The 23,856-nt window shown below is 46.7% G+C and overlaps 2 protein-coding genes and 1 pseudogene across 21 annotated transcripts in view; 2 read left to right on the top strand and 1 right to left on the bottom strand.

Moving 5' to 3' along the window:
* LOC115935973 (outer dynein arm-docking complex subunit 2-like) overlaps positions 1-9,967 on the bottom strand; it is a 130,496-nt gene extending 120,529 nt beyond the window's left edge. For both annotated transcript variants that reach the window (XR_010135166.1, XM_055353360.2), the window contains exon 1: positions 9,648-9,967. Coding sequence is in view for 1 of the 2 variants with exons in the window: in XM_055353360.2 (XP_055209335.2) it covers positions 9,648-9,713 (66 nt within the window). In the remaining variant the exon portion in view is untranslated. The remainder of the gene's footprint in view (positions 1-9,647) is intronic.
* A 339-nt stretch (positions 9,968-10,306) lies between these two features.
* LOC101149543 (leucine-rich repeat-containing protein 37A3-like) lies at positions 10,307-17,104 on the top strand (annotated as a pseudogene).
* A 2,782-nt stretch (positions 17,105-19,886) lies between these two features.
* Positions 19,887-23,856, top strand: part of ACBD5 (acyl-CoA binding domain containing 5) — an 84,493-nt gene continuing 80,523 nt past the window's right edge. For 3 of the 19 annotated variants that reach the window (XM_031015639.3, XM_055353353.2, XM_055353354.2), the window contains exons 1-2: positions 21,267-21,480; positions 21,680-21,835. In XM_031015639.3, the coding sequence (XP_030871499.2) occupies positions 21,435-21,480; positions 21,680-21,835 (202 nt within the window). In that variant the 5' untranslated portion in view covers positions 21,267-21,434. Of the gene's footprint in view, positions 20,078-20,954; positions 21,481-21,669; positions 21,836-23,856 lie in introns of those variants that run through there. The other 16 variants (XM_055353352.2, XM_055353349.2, XM_063709966.1 and 13 more) reach the window with 11 other exon arrangements.

The raw sequence follows: 23,856 nt of genomic DNA, 5'->3' as shown, positions 1-23,856 counted from the left end.
AGAGCCAAGTTAGAAAGCAAGTTCTGACTTTAATTTATAATGAACATTTAAGGCTTTTTTTTGCAGATAAGCTATATTTGTTTCTTTTCTCATCTGTAATAACACTTAGTGATAAAATATTTCTTCCATAATATTAGATGGTTATACAATTAAAAATAGAATAAAATTAGGTTTTTTCCGATCATTATATTTTTACAAAGGCTCAAAGTACAAAGATTAGACTTGGAGATTTTACATTCTGCACTGTATTAAATCTTAGAACTATCTATTAAATTCTATCACAGGAGATCATTGGATCACAACAGGGCAGTACTTTCTGCTGATAGAGTACAGAAATATTATAGAGATGTCTAGTTAGCAACACGATAGGAAAGGGGGCATTATCAGCCTTTAGTGATGAGGACCAAGGATGTAAAATACCCTTCTGTGCAGGACAGTACCTCAGAAGGAAGAATTCTGCTGTAACCTCCAGGTATCTGATAAGTGAAAAGCTTCAGATAAGCACTACCTGAGCCTAGAATTTTTCTACACTTTGCAAAAATCGCAAAGTATTTTGTCACAGTTTTATTATACCCTGAATTTTCCAGAATTGTAGCTATCATAAATGAAAGGAAGGTTGTACATACTTTGTCTTACATGGAATTTTACCAAGACATCATTGATAGCAAGGTTATTTGAGAAATTTAAGTTGCAATGGCACATCTGTTACCAGTCTGCATTTGGGGCTACTGTGTTTACAGTAATTCGTGTAAGGCTGGACATCTGACGACTTCCTTATATACTCTAGCGTAGTGGTAACTCAAGCGTTTACATGCTGATATTTTATTACAATTATTTTCTTTATAGTTAGCACGCTATTGATATTGAAAACTTTATTAAATATGTACGATTATAATCTATGATCCTGATTTCAGGATCGTAAAGCAGCATTACAAAATTTTGTTATAAAAACCGAGTACTGGATCAGATACGGTCGAGAACAACTGATCCAGACATATATACCAAAGTGTTCATGAACTAAGGCGTAGAAGTTACTACACGAATTTGTTCTGGGCATTTCTTTTAGTATTCCAGCATTTCGTTTCTATTGCTAACTGATGAGAAATGCTTTAAACACATAAACATGTTCTGATGTGTATGTGTGAGACTCTTGCTTTTCCCAACGTTGCATAAAATAAGCACAAATAAGTGTAAAATAGTGTAAAATAACTGCAAATAGCTTTATCTTACACAGAAAGACAGGTGAACAGCTCGTCTTTAATCTTAAGCATAACATTTGTTTTGGTAATCTTATAAAGATTGCTTCTTGCACATTTTTAAAGAAAAAAATGTGAAATTAAATAATTATGTAACGCTATACTAGTCAATATACCATATAGTAACTTCTTGAAGGACCCTTAGCACAGAACTAAATGCAAAATCGTTCTTATTTCCGTCAAGATAAATTTTGACAGAAATGTAGCATTTGAATCTACTCAAATTGTATTTCCAAGTCCAGTGAACGGTAGCAATGCACAGTTTTATTCAAGAAGGTTGGTCAGCTTAAGAAAACCTCAGGGTGAGGCCGGGCGCGGTGGCTCACACCTGTAATCCCAGCACTTTGGGAGGCCAAGGCGGGTGGATCACGAGTCAGGAGTTCAAGACCAGCCTGACCAACATGGTGAAACCCCGTCTCTACTAAAAATACAAAAATTAGCCAGCTTGGTGGTGCGCGCCTGTAATCCCAGCTACTGAGGAGACCGAGACAGGAGAGTCATTTGAACCCAGGGAGGTGGAGGTTGCAGTTAGCCGAGATCGCGCCACTGCACGCCAGCCTGTGCGACAGAGTGGACTCCATCTCAAAAAGAAAAAAAAAAAAACTCTCAGGGTGGCCTATGACAATCCAGAAGGCAAGTTCAATGTTATTAGAAAATAAATAAATGGTGTTCCAAAATGGTCGGTATAACTCAAAACTAAGATTTTAAAATCAAAAGCAGTTGCTCCCCAGTTCCTACCCATTGCCAATCCATTAGCTCTTTTGGCTTAAGAACCATAGTTAAAATGAATCCATGTAAATAGCACATACCTTTGAAGTAAAGAAAATAAGTTTAAAGATTAAAAAGGAAAAAGCTTTGATTACGTGTTTACATAAACTGGGAATCAGCTAACACTCATTTTTCTCTCTATCCAATAGATACCATAGATTGTTTTTCTTTCTAATGGTCAATTTTAAGCTTCCAGCATCATTAGTGAAATAAAACCCATTTGGGAATCATGTCGTTAACACTTCTGCAGAAGCACGACCGAATTCTTTAGGGGGTTATGGAAAGGCAGCCATCAGCTCTGAGATCTATGAATGTGATCGGTAACATCCACCGGGAGTCCGCGCATACACGGCTTTCTGAGAATGCAGAAGTTACTCAGTAAGACCTACAGAAAATCGAACTTTTAGAACTGGCATGAACAGGGCCCTAAGTAAAATCAAAGCTAAGCCTAGTGTGGGATGACGGCCCCCACCAGACTCGTTACAAGAAGGGGGCGTCAGAGTTGAGACCCTAAGTTTCCAAGAATGGATTCGGTAAGGGGACGAGGTGGGAAGTGACGGCGAACACCACTTTGGGAGCGGGAGGCAGAGCTGCAGGGGGGAAGGAGAAAGACGGGCTCGCGGAAGGACAGACAGGGAAACAGCGGGATAAATGGAGAATCGATCCGGGAGGTGATGGGGCCAGGGTAGTGCAGAGAGGGGCGCAGGGACTGAGGAGCAGACGGTCCCCAACCGAGGGCCGAAGCAGGGTCTCGCGGGGAGGAAGGAGCAAGATGGGCCTGGTAGAGAAAAGGGGAGGGGGCAGGTCTCGGCCCCCGGGAGAGAAAGGAAAGCAGGCGAGAGCAGCAGCGGCGCGGCCGGAGAGCGGCCCCGGTTTCCCGATCTACGCGGCCGGCTGCAGAGCCCCCATGGGGTGGGCCTGGGGACCCCCGGCCGAACTCACCTGCAGCGCCCTGCCCCGCCGCAGTCGGCGCCCACCTGTTGCTAGGACACCACTCAACCCCGGGCGCCCTACGGCCGCGTAAGGCTGCGCCGTCGGCTGAGGCCTCCCGGGTTTGTGCCCTCCCCCGGGCGCCGCCCCAGCCCTCCGCTCCCAGTCTCACCGGCCACGATCGCAGCCCCGTCCGTCACCGCGGTCCGGGGACCTCCGCGCATCCAAGATTCCCGCGGACTCGCTGCACCGAATGCCCACGCCAGAGACGCTCTGCGCCCGCGCTGGGTTCCACCCGCGCCGGCCACCTGCTGCTTTCCACTCGGCCCCTCCCGGGAAACACTTTTATTCAACTCTGCATTTCCCTTTCTCAGACACTCTTATACAACTCCCCAGTATGCATCCCAACTCACTCCACGCGGTAGGAAAGGTTGACCTTCACGAAGGTCGTGAGCAGTTGTGGGGTCGGGGGCAAGTTAGCAGAAACTTAGAGCAGAAAGGAAAGAGAAAATATTCCTTAGAAACCCTTTTTACATTTCTCCACAGGCTTCCAGACAAGTGCGTTGTATGTACCTGAAATCTTCACTGAGTACCCCTAAATAGCATAGGGCTTCTCCTAGGATATTTGAGGCTTACATGTTTCTCTCCAAAAAACGAATATGGTAGAATACTCTGATACTCACCTGGAAAGCAGAAAGCGCTCTTCAATAGGGCAGAGGATCCAAGTGAAATGAAAACACGTCCCCCATCTCTTTTTTTAAATGGCTTTTACCTTTGTCCATTAAGATGGTTTTGACCCCACCTCTAGAAACCCTACTAGCAAGAGTCCCAACTGGAAAACCAGTAAGGGACAAGGGAGTAGGAATATTGAGGCAGGGGTGGGTGGGGAAGAATGCACTATCTTGAGGTGGAGGGAGACGGTGCTTAGGTGCTAGTGCCAGAGCATTTAGGATAATGGGATGTTTCGCAATTGAAACTGGATTCTTTTCCAGATGCCAAAGAGGCAAATGTGGAATGTCCTCAGGATATCACCTGTCATTATACGGATACAGCTCAAAGCAGAACCTTCCTGCAAACATGTAGGGATATGAGATCTAAATATTTGTCCTTTATTTTCAGTTTTTTGGAGGGTCGGGTGTGTCCAGAATTGCTGGGTTCTTGGCCTCGCTGACTTGAAGAATGAAGCCGCAGACCCTGGCAGTGAGTGTTAACAGTTCTTAAAGATGGTGCGTCTGGAGTTTGTTCCTTCAGATGTTCAGACGTGTCCGGAGTTTCTTCCTTCTGGTGGGTTCGCGGTCTTGCTGGCCTCAGGAACGAAGCTGCAGACCTTCATTATGAGTGCTACAGTTCATAAAAGTGGTGCGTCTGGAATTGTTTGTTCCTCCTGGTGGGTTAGTGGTCTCACTGCCTTCAGGAGTGAAGCCACAAACCTTCACAGTGAGTATTACAACTCACAAAGGCAGCACAGCCCCAAGGAGTGAGCAGTAGCAAGAGTTATTGCAAAGAGCAGAAAGAATAAGACCCACTCACAGGAAGAGAACCACAGTAAGCTGCGGTTACTAGCTCAGGCAACCTGCTTTTATTCCCTTATCTGGCCCCACCCACATCCTGCAGATTGGTCCATTTTAAAGAAAGCTGATTGGTCCGTTTTACAGAGAGCTGATTGGTCCGTTTTGACAGGGTGCTGATTGGTGTTTACAATCCCTGAGCTAGACACAGAGTGCTGATTGGTGCATTTACAATCCTCTAGCTAGACATAAAAGTTCTCCAAGTCCCCACTAGATTAGCTAGACACAGAGCACTGATTGGTGCATTTGCAAACCTTTAGCTAGACACAGAGTGCTGATTGGTGCGTTTACAATTCTCTAGGTTGACATAAAAGTTCTCCAAGTCCCCACCAGTTTAGCTAGATACAGAGTGCTGATTGGTGCATCCATAAACCCCCCGGAGCTAGACGTAGAGTGCTGATTGGTGCATATACAATCCTCCAGCTAGACATAAAAGTTCTCCAAGTCGCCAAGCGACTCAGGAGCCCAGCTGGCTTTACATAGGCCTGGTGGATCCTGCGCCATGGGCCGCGGGCGGAGCTGGCCTTCAGTCCCAGGCGGTGCGCGGGCACTCCTTAGCCCTTGGGGGGTTAATGGGATCTGGCGCTGCAGAGCAGTGGGCAGTGCGCCCATGGCGGGGAGGAGCCGGGGGAGGAGCGGGGGAAGAGGGGGTGGGGGAAGCGGGGCGGGGGCGGGGCGGGAGCGGGGCGGGCGGGGCGGGAGCGGGGCGGGCGGGGCGGGAGCGGGGCGGGCGGGGCGGGGCGGGAGCGGGGCGGGCGGGGCGGGAGCGGGGCGGGAGCGGGGCGGGCGGGGGGGTTTGGGCATATGCGGCAGGCTGCAGGTCCTGAGCCCTGACCCGCGGGTAGGCGGCTGAGGCCGAGTTAGAATTCGAGAGTGGTGCGCGCGGGCCAGCAGTGCTAGGGGGACCCGGGGCATCCTCTGCAGCTGCTGGCTCGGTGCTAAGCCCCTCACTGCCCTGGGCACTCCAAGTGCGGGTCCCGCCGAGCCCACGCCCACCCGGAACTCACGCTGGCCCGCCAGCGCCCTGCGCAGCCCCAGTTCCCACCCGCGCCTCTCCCTCCAGGCCTCTCCCTCCACACCTTCCGGCAAGCAGAGGGAGCTGGCTCAGGCCTCGGCCAGCCCAGACAGGGGCTCCCACAGTGCAAAGGCGGGCTGAAGTTCTCCTCAAGCGCGGCCAGAGTGGAGGCTGAGGCCAAGGAGGCGCGGAGAGCGAGCAAGGGCTGCTAGCGCGTTGTCACCTCTCAGGGGGATGGAGTCTGGCTCTGTCACCTAGGCTGGAGTGCTATCTCTGCTTACTGCAACCTGTGCCTCCCAGTTCACTGCAACCTTTGCCTCCCGGGTTCAAGTGATCCTCCGACCTCAGCTTCCTGAGTAGCTGGGATTACAAGCATGCGCCACCATGCCCAGCTAATTTTTGTACTTTTTGTAGAGACAGGGTTTCACCATGTGGGCCAGGCTCGTCTCAAACTCCTGACCTCAAGTGATCCGCCCACCTAGGCCTCCCAAAATGCTAGGATTACAGGTGTGAGCCACCGCACCTGGCCTGTTTTGGGTTCTTTTCTTCTCTTTTTGAAAGTGCAAAAGTTGTTGGGAATTGAATAGTTTCGCCTAAAGGAGCCTCTATCTGCAGAGAAGCTTAGGCTTGCAACCAGTGAGAAAGGGGCTTATGCTAATAGGTATATAGCCTGGGCAACAGCACAAAAACTCTGTCTCAAAAAAAAAAAGTATAGTAAATTATGAAAAAGAATAAGCATCTTCAACAATAAAGAATGAAAAAAATAAAAACTATACTCAACAATTAGAAAACAATAACTCAGGTTGTTAAAATATTTTTTGATATATTGTAAATAAGACACCCTCAGTATATGTGCAGAAAAGATTATATTAGTATAGGAAACAGCTGTGATTATAGATATATAAACTAGAGAAATGCTAGTCAGAAATAGGTTTATCAGAAGAGAAGAAATTTTTGAGTAAATGTAGAGTCTATAATTTAAAATTATACAATGGTTTTTTAATTAAATGTTTATTCAAATATAAAAACAAAAGCTTATAAATAGGCCAAAAGAAATATTGTTGGTTTATAATCAGGTTCATAGGAACTAAAACAGAGTAATTAGATGAGACAGTGTGCAAATGATTGTGTTATTTTAGTAAAAATATCTAACACTGTACCTTACAAATTAAAAATATACTTCTTTTTTAAAGGTCAACAAAAAATTATTGTGCTTCACATTTTTAAAACTTATCTTTCTTGTAGTATAGTTTGAAGTCAGGTAGCGTGATGCCTCCAGCTTTGTTCTTTTTGCTCAGGATTGTCTTGGCTATACGGGCTCTTTTTTGGTTCCATAAGAAATTTAAAGTAGTTTTTTCTAATTCTTTGAAGCAAATCAATGGTAGCTTGATGGGTATAGCATTGAATCTGTAAATTACTTTGGGCAGTATGGCCATTTTCATGATATTGATTCTTCCTATTCATGAGCATGGAATGTTTCCATTTGTTTATGTCCTCTTTTATTTCCTTGAGCAGTGGTTTGTAGTTCTCCTTGAAGGGGTCCTTCACATCCCTTGTAAGTTGGATTCCTAGGTATTTTATTCTCTTTGCAGCAATTGTGAATGGGAGTTCACTCATGATTTGCATCTCTATTTTTGGTGTATAGAATGCTTGAGATTTCTGCACATTGCTTTTGTATCCTGAGACTTTGCTGAAGTTGCTTATCAGCTTAAGGAGATTTTGGGCTGAGACGATGGGTTTTCCAAATATACAATCATGTCATCTGCAAACAGAGACAATTTGACTTCCTCTCTTCCTATTTGAATACCCTTTATTTCTTTCTCTTGCCTGATTGCTTTGGCCAGAACTTCCAATACTATGTAGAATAGGAGTGGTGAGAGAGGGCATCCTTATGTCGGTTTTCAAATGGAATGCTTCCAGCTTTTGCCCATTCAGTATAATATTGGCTATGAGTTTGTCATAAATAGCTCTTATTATTTTGAGATACATCACTCATAAGTGGGAGTTGAACAATGAGAACACATGGACACAAGGAGTGGAACACCGCATACTGGGGCCTGTCTGGGAATGGGGAAGTACAGGAGGGATAACATTAGGAGAAATACCTAATGTAGATGACGGGTTGATGGATGCAGCAAACCACCATGCCACACGTATACCTGTGCAACAAACCTGCACGTTCTGTACATGTATCCCAGAACTTAAAAGTATAATAAAAAGAAATAAAATTTATCCTCCAAGTGAAATTACTATAAGATAAATCTAACCTATAAATAAATAATCGACTATTTGGGAAAGTTAATAAACTTCTCAACACACAATAGAATTAAGGAAGATAGGCTGGGCGCAGCGGCTCATGCCTGTAATCGCAGCACTTTGGGAGGCCGAGGCTGGCAGATCACGAGCTCAAGAGATTGAGACCATCCTGGCCAACATGGTGAAACCCCGTCTCTACTGAAAATACAAAAATTAGCCGGGTGTGGTGGCCTGTGCCTGTAGTCCCAGCTACTCGGGAAGCTGAGGCAGTAGAATCGCTTGAACCCGGGAGGCGGAGATTGCAGTGAGCCGAAATCCTGCCACTGCACTCCAACAGGAAATTAATAACAAAAAAGAGACAGAGAGGGTGTGGAGTGTGTGTGTGTATGTGTGTGTGTGCATGTGTGAGACAGAGACTATGGGGGTGGGGAGTGTGTCTGTGTGTGTGTGAGAGAGAGAGATTATCTCTGCTTCTTTTGTGGAAAAGCAGCCCCGCCTCCTCCTGCTGATCAGAGTATATGAATCCTGCCCCAGTGGTGATGTATTTCTTGTCTTTTGGTTACTGGACCCAAGGAATCTAAAGCACCCAACCCATAACCTTTAGAGAACAGGACTTGCCTGCCTTCCAGATCCCAGAGCTGCAGTGATGAGAAGCACAGGAAAACCTTAGAAGATTATTGGGAGCATTTGTAACTGGGGACACTCCTGTTTCTACCTCTCAGTTTCCTGTAGATTCTTCCTATGAAAAACTACTATATAAAGATCTGTGATTGAATATGTATAAAAGATGATGCCTCCTGCTTTCAGAATGTCTCCTTTGGCATAGTACCTCCTTTGCATCTTGAGAAGATTTCCCCAGGGCTCCATGAGTCCAACTGCGGCTTTTCTTTTTTTTTGAGACAGAGTATAGCTCTGTCGCCAGGCTGGAGTGCAGTGGCTCAACTGCAACCTCCGCCTCCCGGGTTCAAGTGATCCTTCTGCCTCAGCCTCCCGAGTAGCTGGGACTGCAGGCGCCCACTACCATACCCGACTAATTTTTGTATTTTTAATAGAGACGGGGTTTCACCATGTTGGCAAGGATGGTCTTGATCTCTTGACCTCGTGATCCACCAGCCTCGGCCTCCCAAAGTACTGGGATTACAGGCGTGAGCCACCGCGCGCGGCTGGAATTAAGACTATATATATATTGATTTTTTTTTTCTTGAAATCTACATGGATTTAAGAATCATTAGTATATTGAACGGAAAGAAACAAGATGGCGGCTGAAGGTGATCCAAAGTGGGGCCCCAGCGATTCGGAATGAGCCTTCTCCCTCCACGCGCTTCGGCAGACCGGGTCTCTACCGCCCAGGCGCCCGGCCCCTCGGGCCTCCTCGTCAGGCCCCGGCGCTCCCCACTGCCTCCACTGCGCCCGCCGCTCCTCGTCCGCTTTCCCTTCTCCCCCAGCCTCAGCCGCCGCCGCCGCACACGTCCGAACCCATCGGGGGCTCAGCTAGCGGCAACGCAGTAGCAGCCGGGGCAGGTGGGCCGCCGCCAGGATGAGGTGGCGCCCAAGACGCGGCTGAGCTCGCCCAGGGTGGGCAGCAGTAGCTGGCGGAAACCGCCGCTGCCTTCCGCCCCCACACACGCACACCACACCACACACACCAGCGCCCCTGGCGGCGGCGGCGGGGGCGAGGGGGCTGGGGCAGCCACCTGGCGCGCACCACCGCGGCCCTCGGCCGTTAACAAAGTGGTATACGATGACCTCAAGAGCGAGGAGGAGGAGGACGGCGACGCTGAGGAGACCCAGGAGTCTGAGGACAACTAGGAGGATGAGATGGAGGAGGACGACGATGACTTCGATTACCCTTACCCGGAGGAGCTGGAAGACGACGAGGAGGACTCCAGTTACTGCAGGGAAAGCAACTTCAGGAGCCATAGTACCTACAGCAGCACTTCAGGCTGGAATGCAATGTTGCGATCTCGTCTCACTGCAGCCTCTGACTCCCAGGTTCAAGCGATTCTCCTGCTTCAGCCTCCTGAGTAGCTGGGATTACAGGTCAGTTTCTCTCCCTGGAAGGAAGAGTATTCTCGGATTTCAAAAAAAGGAGGAAGAGTTCAGGCTGCCAGAACTGGACTAGCACTTCTGAATATCCGGAGGCGAGGTCGCCTGACTTCCTTGGGAAGCTCTGCAGTGCCCCCACCCCACCCTACCCCACCACTGCAGGCCCTGGAGTCCTGGGACCACCCAGGCCTGCGACCCAAATCCTTCCTCGCTAAGGGGAGGGGAGGGGGTTCCGGTGGGGCGGGATGGGAAGGGGTACTTGGACTGGATTGTGACATAAGATTCCCATGGTGACATGGAGCAGATCTAGACCCGAGCCTAATAAAGGTGGCATAAATAAAGGTGTCATAAAGACAGGGCGGGGCGCACGCTTACGAGGGGCACGAGTGTTTCGGGGCAGCCAGAATGGCTCTCGCTCACTGCGCAGTGCCAGCATGTGTCATGTCCCTGCTGTGTTTCTGGGGCCTATGGCCCCTGCTCACGTGGCAACTATTGTGGCTACTAGTCAAGGAGGCTCAGCCTCTGGAGTGGGTCAAGGATCTGCTCCAGCTGACCTCTAACCCCCAGGGGCCGCCTGAGCCCTGGTCTTCCACTCCTCCCATCTCCCATGGGAATCTCCCCATGCCCCTATTGCCCCAGCAGATCCGGGGGACTTTGATTACCTGGGGCCCTCTGCTTCCTCGCAGATGTCAGCCCCACCCCAGCAATCAACTGAAAATTTGGTTGCATTCCTGGACACGGATTCAGCTGGAGAGCTGCCCCTGGGGCCAGAGCAGTTCTCAGTTGCACACCAGGATTTCAATGACAAGCTGACTCTGCAAGAAAGGCTCCCAGAGGTGGTTCCAATGCTGGACAGGGATCAGAACCAGACCCTAGTTCAGCCTCCTCGCCTCAAAAGTAAGGTTCAAACTGCAGATCTAGATGGGGCTGCAGGTCATCAGGCAGATGAAATACTTGCTCCACTAGACAGTAAGGTTTCAAAACCAACCAAATTTATTTATTTTTTGTTTCACCCAGGAACCTGAAGAAAGATCTAGCTCAGCATTGGAGCATTGCTGATATTGTTGGAATTCCATAGCAATTATCCAAACCTCAGCGTTAGAAACAGACTTTGCAGGATGAATATTCGAGTATGGATACACAGTATCCTGGCAGCCTGCCTCCAGAACTCTGGGTGAACTCAGATGAGCCTCCAGGGTCCCCTGAGTAAGTTGGACTTTCTCAATTCCATCTAGAGCCTGAAACTGAAAATCCAGAGACCCTTGAAGATATCCAGTCCTCTTCACTCCAGGAAGAAGCCCCAGCGCAGCTTCCACAGCTCCTTCTTCAACCCAGCAGGAGGCCCCAGCTCTGCCTCCAGAGTCCTCTATGGAGAGTCTAGCTCAAACTCTACCAAATCATGAGGTGACAGTTCAACCTCCAGGTGAGGATCAAGCTCATTATAACTTGCCCAACATTACAGTTAAACCTGCAGATGTGGAGGTTACCATAACTTCGGAGCCTACCAATGAGAAAGAATCTTCCCAAGCCCAGCAGGAGGCCCCAGTTCAGTTTCCAGAGGAGGTGGAACCTTCTGCAACCCAACAGTAGGCCCCAACTGAGCCTCCATGTCATCCTACGGAGCGTGAACTTTCCATTAGTGAGCAGGAGCAGCCAGCTCAGCCTTCTGAGTCTTCTGGGGAGGTTGAATCTTCTCAGACTCGGCAGGAGACCCCAGCTTAGCCTCTAGAAGAGATGGAACCTCCTGCAAACCAAGAGGAAGCCCCAACTGAGCCTCCAGGTCCTCCTGTAGAGCCTGAACTTTCCCCCAGTGAGCAGGAGCAGCCAGCTCAGCCTTCTGGGGAGGTTGAATCTTCTCCAGCCCAGCAGGAGACCCCAGCTCAGCCTCCAGAACATCATGAAGTCACTGTTTCACCTCCAGGTCACCATCAAACTCAGCATTCAGATTTGCCCAATGTCTCTGTTAAGCCTCCAGACATGCAGCTCACCATAGCAACAGAGCCTAGTGCAGAGGTGGGAACTTCTCCAGTCCACCAGGAGGCTACAGCTCAGCTCTCAGGACCAGGTAATGATGTAGAACCTCCCACTATCCAGCACGGGGGCCCACCTCTTCCTCCAGAGTCACCGGAAGATGCTGGACCTTTAGCAATTCAACAGGAGACTTCAGTTCAATCTCCGGAACCTATTAATAATGAGAACCCCTCTCCAACCCAGCAGGAAGCTGCAGCTGAGCATCCACAGACTGCTGAGAAGGGTAAGTCTTCTCTAACCCAGCAGGAGGCCCCAGCTGAGACTCCAGAGCTCCCTAATGTAGTTGTAGCTCAACCTCCAGAGCTCCCTAATGTAGTTGTAACTCAACCTCCAGAACATTCAAACCTGACTCAAGCCACAGTTCAACCTTTGGACCTGGGGCTTACCATCACTCCAGAATCCACAACAGAGGTTGAACTTTCTCCAACCATGCAGGAGACCCCAACTCATCCTCCTAAGAAAGTTGTACCCCAACTTCCAGTATATCAAGAGGTTACAATTCCAACACCAGGTCAGGATCAGGCTCAGCATCCAATGTCACCCAGCATTACAGTTCAACCTTTGGACCTGGGACTTACCATCACTCCAGAACCCACTACGGAGGTTGGACATTCTACACCCCTGAAGAAGAATGTAGTTCCTCCAAAGCACCCTAAGGCGACACTTCCACATCCAGACCAGGTTCAGACTCAGCATTCAAACCTGACTCAAGCCACAGTTCAACCTTTGGATCTGGGGCTTACCATCACTCCAGAATCCACAACAGAGGTTGAACCTTCTGCAGCCCTGACGACTACAGCTCCTCCTCCAGAACACCCTGAGGTGACACTTCCACCTTCAGACAAGGGTCGGGCTCAGCATTCAAACCTGACTCAAGTCACACTTCCACCTCTGGACCTGGAGTTTACCATAACTACAGAACCTACTACAGAGGTTAAACCGTCTCCAACCATGGAGGAGACCTCAACTCAGCCTCCAGACCTGGGGCTTGCCATAACTCCAGAGCCCACTACAGAGACTGGACATTCTACAGCCCTGGAGAAGACTACAGCTCCTCGTCCAGACCAGGTTCAGACTCTGCATCGAAAACTGACTGAAGTCACAGGTCCACCTACTGAACTAGAACCTACTCAGGATTCACTGGTGCAGTCTGAAAGTTATGCCCAAAATAAGGCTTTAACCGCACCAGAGGAACAGTAGGCCTCCACAAGCACCAACATATGTGAGCTCTGTACCTGCGGAGATGAGACGCTGTCGTGTATTGATCTCAGCCCAAAACAGAGGCTCTACCAAGTGCCTGTGCCAGAGCCCAACACCTACCATGGCACCTTCACCATCTTAAATTTCCAAGGAAACTATATTTCTTACATTGATGGAAATGTATGGAAAGCATACGGTTGGACCGGGAAACTAATTCTCAATGAAAATTATTTGACTGAATTACATAATGATTCATTTGAAGGCCTGCTATCCCTCCAGTATTTAGATTTATCCTGCAATAAAATACAGTCTATCGAAAGACATACATTTGAACCACTACCATTTTTGCAGTTTATAAATCTTGGTTGCAATTTACTCACAGAATTGAGCTTTGGAACATTTCAGGCCTGGCATGGAATGCAGTTTTTACACAAGTTAATTCTCAATCGCAATCCTCTGATAACTGTTGAAGATCCATATCTCTTTAAATTGTCAGCATTTAAATATCTAGACATGGGAACAACGCAAGTCCCACTTACAACAATTGAGAATATTCTCGTGATGACTGTTGAACTGGAGAAACTGATCTTACCTAGCCATATGACCTGCTGCCTCTGCCAATTTAAAAATAGCATTGAGGCTGTCTGCAAGAGAGTCAAGCTGCATTGCAACAGTGCATGTCTGACAAACACCATACATTGTCTGAAGAAGCATCTGTAGAGAATCCAGGAGTGTTCATGAAGGTGTTACAAGCCCAGAAGAAGCACACGAGCACTGAGCTGACTATTGAGCCGGAGGCAGCCTCAGACAGCAATGGCATCAATTTGTCAGGCTTTGGGAGTGGGCAGCTAGACACCAATGATGAGAGGGATGTTATCAGTGCACTAAGTTACATCTTGCCTTATTTCTCAGCGGTAAATCTAGATGTGAAATCAATATTGTTACCGTTCATTAATCTGCTTTCTTCAAATGTGCAAGATGGAGATAGGCTCCTGGGTATTTTGAATAACAATACAAAGAGCCCCTCTCTTCAACCTGCATCCAACAACTCAACTTATGAAAATAAATTGAGAAAGCTGTATTTGCTGGAAAATATGTTAGATGCAGAAATACAAGAAAAAAATTGATGAAGTTAAAAGGGAAGAAAAAACTGCCATGCTTATGCAGTCCAGCCTTCTAGGTAAGAAATTTAAATGCCAAATATTTGAAAAGAAATTAGAAACTATCTAACCACAGGAAAGCAGCCTGGCAAAGATTCAAAGTGTAGGCAAAAACCTGCAGAGAGTGAACAGAGTCCTCATGGGCCCAAGGAGCATCTTGAAAAGGCACTTCAAAGAGGTGGAAAGCAGAGGATCAGGAGGGAACAGGGTGCCCAGGCATTTGCAGAGAACGCTGCCAAAGAAAAAAGGCTCGGGAGTCCAGCCCCAAGGGAGCTGAGACAGCCTCACATAGAGCAGGGGCCTGAGAAGTTAGTGGGAAACACCATCTACACCAAGCCTTCGTTCATCCAAGAGCATAAGGCCACAGTCTCCTCTGCGCTGAAACCCTTCTCCATGGGTGTGCCTTCTGCCTCCACCCCTGCAAAAGCCCTACCTCAGGTCAGAGACAGAGCAAAAGACTTAACCTACACCATTTTCATTTTAGAAAATGCAAAGGCTAGAGTTAAAAATATGAAGGCTGCTAAACCAATCATACATTCCAGAAAAAAATACCGCTTTCATAAAACTTGCTCCCGCGTGGCCCACAGAACACTCAAGGCCAAAAAGAGTCCAAAGTTCAGAAAGAAAAGTTACCTCAATAGACTGATGCTCGCAAAGAGGCCTCCATTCTCTGCAGTGAACAGCCTCATAAATTCCCTTTCCCAAAGGGCGTTTTCATCTTTAGGAGACCCGAGTCCTCAGGAAAATCCTTTTCCAGAAGTATTTGCTCCTTCAGAACGTTTTATAGAAAACACTAATGTAAAAAACACAACTGCAAGAAATGCCTTTGAAGAAAACATTTTTATGGAAAACACTACTAGGCCAGAAGGCACCATCTCTGAAAACACAACCCACAATCATCCTCCTGAGGCAGATTCCGCTGGGACTGCATTCAACTTAGGGCCCACTATTAAGCAAACTGAGACAAAATGGGAATACAGCAACATGGGCACTGACCTGTCCCCCGAGCCCAAAAGCTTCAATTACCCATTGTTCTCGTCCCCAGGGGATCAGTTTGAAATTCAGCTAACCCAACAGCCACGTTCCTTCATCCCCAACAACAATGTGAGAAGGCTCATTTCTCATGTTATCCGGACCTTGAAGATGGACTGCTCTGAGACCCATGTGCAATTGACCTGTGCCAAGCTCATCTCCAGGACAGGCCTCCTGATGAAGCTTCTCAGTGAGCAGCAAGAAGTAAAGGTGTCCAAGGCAGAATGGGATACGGACTAGTGGAAAACTGAGAACTATATCAATGAGAGCACGGAAGCCCAGAATGAAGAGAAAGAGCAGAAGTCGAGTGAGCTCACAAAAGAAGTTCCAGGATATGGCTATAACAACAAACTCATCTTGGCAATATTTGTGACCGAAATACTAACGACTTTGATTATAATTTTTTGCCTCATTGAGATTTATTCTCACCGATGGTCATCACAAGAAGATGGAGAAGGATTCTCAAGGGGCATTTTCAGATTTCTGTCACAGAGGAGATGCTCTTCACGAAGTGAGACTCAGGATGAATCTTTCTCATTCAGACAGCCACTCTGGCTTAAAGATATGTACAAACCTCTCAGTGCCACAAGGGTAAATAACCAGGCATGGAAGCTGCACAAGAAGTCATCTAATGAGGATGAGATCCCCATCTGATGAGGACAGTGAAACCCCAACAGAGAGGGGGGAGGAGAGTGAAGCCCTGCCACGGGAGGAGAACACAGAGTGACCCCAGCCCACCTCAGGCGTCCTGCAAAAATACTTAGCGTAAACAACAAGGGCCATCAGAAAGAAAAGCAGGACTGAAGCCAGAGGCCCACGCATCCACAGAGGCAGCGGGGGTGGAGGAAGCACAGGGCCGTTGTTCCCTCCTTTGTTTCCCAGTCTAATTAATCACCCAGACCTGAAAACATACCCTCAGGGGGTGGAGATTTTACAGTTAAATACCATTGTTCTTGGTGAAAAAAAATCATTAGTATATTATATATTGTGCACTAACAGTGACATAGTAGAATTTCTTTATCATCCTGAGAAGTCCACAAGACACTGGAAGAACAGACTAATCTACTTGTTCAGTAATCTTAACTTTCAATGTATCTGTTTTGTCTTTTTGTCTTAATTTTATGCATAGAACTGCAGTGATTCTAACTAAAGTGAATAATAATTCAAGAAGCTTAGGCTCTATTAAAAACACACTCATGAATTCTCTATTTAACATGCCTCAATTTAGCAATTTAGTCAAAAGTAAATATTTTCCACCTTTATGGTGATTCTGCCATTTCCAAATTCTTCCTCCCAAGTGCTCTCAGTTTTGTTGTGTTGTTTTTTTTTTTAGAAAAAATTATCACCACAGCCCCGTTTAAATTTAGGTAATGGCTCTCTAAAGCCTCCATGATAACGTCTGAATTTCTGACAAGGTGCCTCCAAGTTTTATTCCAAATTCTCATCTCACTAATTTTTGTCATACATTCTATGTTCCTTCCAAATCCTCTTTATCTCCCAAAACTCTGTTCCTCCTCTGCCTTTGCATGTGGTCTATGTGGAATGCCCAACTTTTTTTTTTTTGGTAATGACAGGGCCTTGCTCTACTGGCCAGGCTGGAATGCAGTGGTGTGATCATAACTCACTGTAGCCTCAAACTCCTGGGTGCAAGCGATCCTCCTGCCTTGGCCTCCCAAAGTGCTCAGATTACAGATGTGAGTCACTGTGCCCAGCCCACCTCTTTCCCACAGAATGTATCCTCCTTGTTCCTCAAGGTCAGTAAATATGCTTCCTCCTCTCTAATATTTTCTGGTCTTCTCCAGAAGCCAGGATCAGGAGTCACTATACCTCCTCTGTTTTCCCCAAGCACTTTGTTAACAAATCTTTCATAGAATTCATTGCAGTATATGATATGCATTGGATTATGTTGTATTATAATGTTATATTACTGCATCTTTTTCTCCACATTGTAAATTTCTTGAGGATAGAGAATTTTCTTTATTCATTTTATGTCTAATATTATATTTCTTGTCATGTAATAAGCAATAAAATTTTGATGACTTGAATGTTGTGAGAAAACAAGAAAAAAACAGACTTGATTACACAGGTGTATGTCTTATTTTTCATTCTGCATAACTTTTGCCTGTATTTTATTGATAACCTTGGCCTTGAATATACATAAGTGGATAAAATGTCTCATATTTCAGAGTAGGTTGTAGCAAATTAATCATCTAATTGCTTGTTTATACTGTTCAATTTGATCATCACAGTTTAGGTCTCTAGCAAGAAGAAAAAGAAGACTTTCACGTATGTGACAAATACATAAATAGGATACAAATAGGATTTGTTAATAATCGGAATCTGATAAAAACAAGATAATTTTTACTGTTTTGTGATAATAACAAAGTAAAATGAATTGTGTTCCTAGGGTTTACTTATAAATTAAACACACTATTACCACTTTATTTTCCAATTTCATCTCTTTAAGAAAAAAATGTGTTACTTTAAAATGATCTATGAGCACAATTTTATATGGAAAGGGCAATAACATTGCTTTCAATGCAAATAGAAGTTTATTATTGCAAGGGCAACTGTTAAAAAAAACTTTTTATTCACAACAGGCTGTGTGACATAGGCCTTTAACATGGGGCCAATGTCGCTAAGAAGTTGAAAATACAGTATTACAAAATCAGTAGAAAACAAGCAACAAAACAAAAGTCTATCTTCTTTTCTTTGTCCAACATGTTTGGGTAGTAGTATTGAAGGAGCTCTATGACAAGTGCAAATGATGTGTAAAATGAATCAGCTCTGCTCAGCATATACACAGAGACTATAAAGTTACTTATGCAAATATAGCTCTACTGTGTTAATTGCTACAGGACTTAGATAGGTATGGCAGAAAGATGGCCAGATTTAGATGACCTAGACACTGATGTCACACTAAACTCTTGGAATTGACTTCTTGGCTTTCCTCCCTGACAAGTGACTGAAATGGGGGTAGGGTTGAATTTTATGAAGATGTGACACTTACCCCACCACACACACACACAAATTATTGTATTTCCTTCTTTGTGCCTGTGTTATGGCCTGCTAATGGTATACTTTACTTGAATGAACTCATGTGCTCCAAATTTTCTGTGGGATAGAGATTGATCATATTCCCCATTTTAAGGAAATTACAGCTTGAAAAAACTAAATAGTGTGGCAAGAAAGCTAGTAAGTTGCAAAGTCAGGGATGGTCCCAGGATTCTGTCTCTGGAGACTGTCCTTTCCACCCCATCACACATGGCTGCTGATCATCGAGACAGGTTTCCATGATGCACAGGATGGTGGGTGAAGTGGGTGGAGGCAAGACATGTTCACTACACTCACACCTGTCATTTACCAGCAAATCAGCAATGGAAAGCACCACGGTCCTGAAATAAATGACCCCTGCTGGGACTTACTTTAGATAGCCGACATGTTTGAAGCAGCCCTGGCTCACACCGAGGCTTGGGGCCTCTGTGGAGACTGCGCATCTGCCCACTGGATGTAGGAGAGCCTCCCAGCACATGCAGTGGGCATGCCCTGCAGAGCGCATTTTTCTCATTCCACAGAGCATCGATCTTAAGACAGATCATCCTAAACTGCCCTTAAAGCTGAGGGCAATCTGTCCAACCACTCACACATCACTTAAGAGACAGAAAGAAACCTCATTCTCTCCCTCTCTCTCTCTCTCTCTCTCTCTCTCTCTCTCTCTCTCTCTCTGTGTGTGTGTGTGTGTTTGTGTGTGTGTGTAGTCATTTCCTTTTCCTCTCTCCCCCGCCAAGGCACCTGCTCAGCACACTTTCCTGTTCGCTTTTTCCTCCTGGGCAGTGCTCATCCTCCCTGCCTGATTCAGATTCTTTCCTGGTGCTGCTGTCCAATATTTATTGCTCAGCTAAGTATCAAAACAGAGGAAATACAAAAATCTTGAAGGCTACTACATGCTAGGTAATTTCACATACTTTATTGGAGAAAACAAAATTTTTCAGAGCTTGTTTCCTGATGCAGTCACACAGTGAACTAGCGGCGAATCCAAGATAGACTTTGGGCCAAGATAACCCTAAACCCGTTCATTTTCCTCAATCCCACCAGAAATCACCCTAAAGAGGAGGGAGATTTATTAAAAAAAAAAAAAAAAAAAAAACGGAAACATCTATAGGTCACATTATTTCCCATTAAAAATGAAAAGGATTCTATTAAATCCAATAAGGGGGAAATGAATATTCCTTCAATTTAGGTTTGTTCCTTTTATGGAATAAAGTAATACGCGTTAGATAAGTGTCACTGCTTTTTAGCCACTCATACATTACCATTTGGAATTCTTTAGTATTTACAACCCAAAGTTGGTTCTCTAATCTATTTCTCATCTTTGTGTGATAATTTTACAAAATGTCCTCTTCATTTTTGAAGACAAAGAAACGTGAAACGTCCACGATCAAATGATTTCCCCGTGTTGTATTAGACAAACCCGAAGCAAAGCCTCCGGAGGGCGCTGGAGAAGCCGCAGCTGCAGACACCGCGACAGTCTCAAGACACTTAAGCTGGAAGCGGATGTGGCATTTCAAAGAGGCACGAAATGCAACCGCCTAGGAAGGAGGGATTCCGCCTAGGAAGGAGGGATTCCGCCGCACGGCTGCTGCGTCCGCGGGACAGAGACGCCTAACCGGAAGAGCTAGCAGGAACGCCGGACGCCGCTGGGTGGTGTCCGGAAGCGCGGCGGAGCGGGGGACTGCATTTCCCATAAGCCCGCGGGGCAGGGCGAGGGGCGGGCGTCGGGGACATTACGGACAGGCCTTGTCCGGCAATACCAAGGTAAATGCCGGCGCCGCGGCTCCGAGGGAAGAGTAACTTAGGATCTGCGCCTAGATTTTTCCTAGTAACCCTCCTAACCCATCTCCCTAACTGACAAAAACGACTCTTCCATCCGGGAGACTTTGGGATTTCCGGGCTACAGGACTCCACCCCCCACAACCTAGTCAGTCCCCCCACCAACGCTGGGCCTGGGGCACTTCCCAAATGCCTAAGGACGCAGGGGGTTGCGCTAGTAATTTGAAGGCCCAGGGTACCCCCTTTCTAGGGTTGACGACCCGTAAAGACTCCTCATTGGCCCCGCCCTCTACGCCTAGTATCCTATTTTTAATTTTTTTTTTAATTATTGGTTTCTTAAATAGAGCCAGGGTATCGCCATGTTGCCTAGGCTCGTCTTGAACTCCTGGCCTCAAGCGATCCTCCCCACTCGACCTCTCAAAGTATCGAGATTACAGGCGTGAGCCACTCTGCCCGGCCGTCCCCATGCCCAGTCTATTAAATCCCGCTGGAGGTGCCTGGCTCCCTGGGGCTGGGTGGAAAGGGTAGTGTAGGGGAAGTTGCCCTCCGTCCCAGCCCAGTTTAGGAGCCGGCGACCTCCTCTCTCCTTTGGCTGCTCCTCGGACGTTCTTGGCTCAGGGCAGCGAAAACTGTCGAAGACCTGCGGGCCAGGGACTGCTGAGCACCTCCATCCAAGGTCCCCAATGCTTTTCTCCATCTACCCTTAAGAGTGGGTGTCACGATTGCCACTGGAAAGGCTAAGTGACTTGCCCTAGGTCACATAATTTAAATGGCAGAACTGGAGTTTCGCACAGAACCTGTCCCGACTTAAAGCCCTTTGTTTAGGCCCCATTTAACTTCCTCAAACCTTAACTTAGGAGAGTGCAGGCGCTGGGGACCGCAGAGTCATTTTTGTTGCCCAGCGGTGCCGTCGCGTGCAGCTTTGGGCCCAGGAGCAGAACCCAACCGCGTATCCCCAGCGCGCACTTCGTCCACCCGGCTGCCAGAGCGGACACATCGGTCCGGCCTCGGTTTCCCCCTTCTGAACAAAAGCGCGCACAGTGTGCTCCCCGCACCAAGCCGGGACTATGGCCCCCTGGACGGTTCTATCTCCTCCTTTCCCCGCTTCCCGGACCCTCCTCTGGGGACAGACGGACCGCGCGCGTCCTTGCAGCGGCGGCGGGTCGGGTGGGTGGGGTTTGCTGCACTGCCGCTGCGGCGGCGGCGGCGCCAGTGGGTCCTCCGGTGACTCTGGGGCGGGGCTGTGGGGAGGGCACGGACTGACAGACGGACTCCGGCGGAATGGGGGGTGTGGCTGCTCCGCCAGGGTCCCCAGGGTGGGAGAGCGGCTCCGCGGCCACCGATGCCCGGACCCCCTCTGTCTTCTGCTAGACATGCTCTTCCTCTCGGTGAGTTGTTTTGCTGTCGTCGCGGGCCGGATTCGTGGCCTTAGTCACGCCCCGGGGGAGGAGGAAGGAGCCGGGCCGCTTCGATCTGTGTGGCCTGGATAGGGCAGGGCAAAGGGGAACTGACCCGCTTCGCTCCCGGGCCTCCTCCTTTTGGGGCATGTTGATCCGCGGCTGCGCTCCATGTTCCAGTTTCATGCAGGCTCTTGGGAAAGCTGGTGCTGCTGCTGCCTGATTCCCGCCGACAGACCTTGGGACCGGGGCCAACACTGGCAGCTGGAGATGGCGGACACGAGATCCGTGCACGAGACTAGGTTTGAGGCGGCCGTGAAGGTGATCCAGAGTTTGCCGAAGAATGGTACGTGCGCTGGGCCCCGGCTGTAGACGCCTCCTGCAGAGAGCCCCAAAGCCCCCTTTCACTTTCTGGTTCTAGTGTTGTTTATTTAGCCTTTTTTTCTATGTAGGAGCCATGTAGTGGAAGGGGAGCTATTGAATATGAATTAATTACCTTTTGATCTTCCAAACTGGAGAAAAATCTAATATCCAGATTTTAAGTAGTTCATATTGTTGAAAACAAAAGTCTTGTCACTTAATGACTGCGGATTTGGGTGTGTTAAAAAATAAATCCGGGCCGGGCGCGGTGGCTCAAGCCTGTAATCCCAACACTTTGGGAGGCCGAGGTGGGTGGATCACCTGAGGCCAGGAGTTCAAGACCAGCCTGATCAATATGGTGAAACCCCGTCTCTACTAAAAAATACGAAAATTAGCCAGGCTTCGTTGCGTGCGCCTGTAGTCCCAGCTACTCGGGAGGCTGAGACAGGGAAATTGCTTGAACCCGGGAGGCAGAGGTTGCAGTGACCCGATATCGTGCCACTGCACTCCAGCCTGGGCGACAGAGCCAGACTCCATCTCAAACAAACAAACAAACAAACAAAAATCTAGGCTGGGGATGCCTAATGCCACACACTCATAGGGTCTACCAGCTTAAGCGTTTTGAAAACTTTTGATATGAAGGGACAGAAAAGAAAGAATAACTATAGTCAATTGTGAAGTAATTTCTCTTTATTTTAATAAATATATATTTTCTACCTTTTTATTTGCTATTCCATTGTATAATGTTCTTTTTTATACTCATATTGGACCTTCTTTGCAGCTGGTGAGAAAAAAGTCATTCCAGTGGCTGATCTCCTTCTTGTATTTAATGTGCTATTTCTCTGGCTGCTTTTTAGATTTCTTTTCTATCTTCGGTTTTCAGCAATTTGACTAGTAGATGTGGTTTTTTTTCATATTAACCCTGTTCACGATTTGCAGAGCTTTTTGAATTTGTAATTTTATGTCATAGACCAATGCGAAGTTTTTGGCCATTAAATATTTTTCTCTGTTCTAAATGCAGAGTCTTAGAGAGCAAGACGTACTTTTCAATTCATATCTTTCTACATTATATGAATTATATTTCACAATAAACATATTTATTTCTTTAGAGATGGAGTTTCGCTCTTGTTGCTCAGGCTGAAGTGCAATGGTACAATCTCGGCTCACCTCAACCCCCACCTCCCAGGTTCGAGCGATTCTTCTGTCTCAGCTTACCCAGCAGCTGGGATTACACCCGTGCGTCACCATGCCTGGCTAATTTTGTATTTTTAGTAGAGACGGGGTTTCTCCATGTTGGTCAGGCTGGTATTGAACTCCCGACCTCAGGTGATCTGCCCTCCTGGGCCACCCAAAGTGCTGGGATTACAGGCATGAGCCACCGCGCCCGGCCCAATAAACATATTTAGAAAGTAATTGTAGGTGCTACTACTGTGCCACAGTTGTAAAACTAACTGAATACAATAATAATACGTTACTACAGTATTTAATATCATTTCTGTTTTCATTAATTATTAATTATCAATAATTTCAATAATTATAGGTAACAAATATTCAACACAAATCATTCAATAAAAATTCATTAAATGCAGATTCAGAAATTTTTAAAAACAAATATACACAAAATAGTGTTCCATTTGTAATTTCTTTCCTTCTATGGTGTTGTCTGAACCTTTTGTAATTTCAAACATTCTATTGGAGGAGGGCATATGGGGGACTGAAAGATAAGAAAGAACAAATAAAATATTAAAAAAAGTATGAACTTATTTAGGTATTGATTTTTTAAGTCCCTGATTATTAGAGTTTATAGAAAGGTATGATTCTAAGAGTTTTATGTAAGTAGTATGTTTATACTTTCTTCTAAAGCACACGTTTTTATAGTTTTTTGAAAATTGGTAAAGCTAGACTGATGTCTCTAGGCCACTATGCCTGTTGACATTATGTACCACTTATTAGGAAACCTGTATAAAGTACAGTTTGTATGTACATAACATTTAAGAAAGTATTGCA

This window comes from Gorilla gorilla, chromosome 8 (genome assembly GCF_029281585.2).
Source record: "Gorilla gorilla gorilla isolate KB3781 chromosome 8, NHGRI_mGorGor1-v2.1_pri, whole genome shotgun sequence".
NCBI classification, from domain to species: Eukaryota; Metazoa; Chordata; class Mammalia; order Primates; family Hominidae; genus Gorilla; species Gorilla gorilla.
Note: the sequence above shows the minus strand (reverse complement) of the source record. Positions and strands in the feature narration are given on the sequence as shown.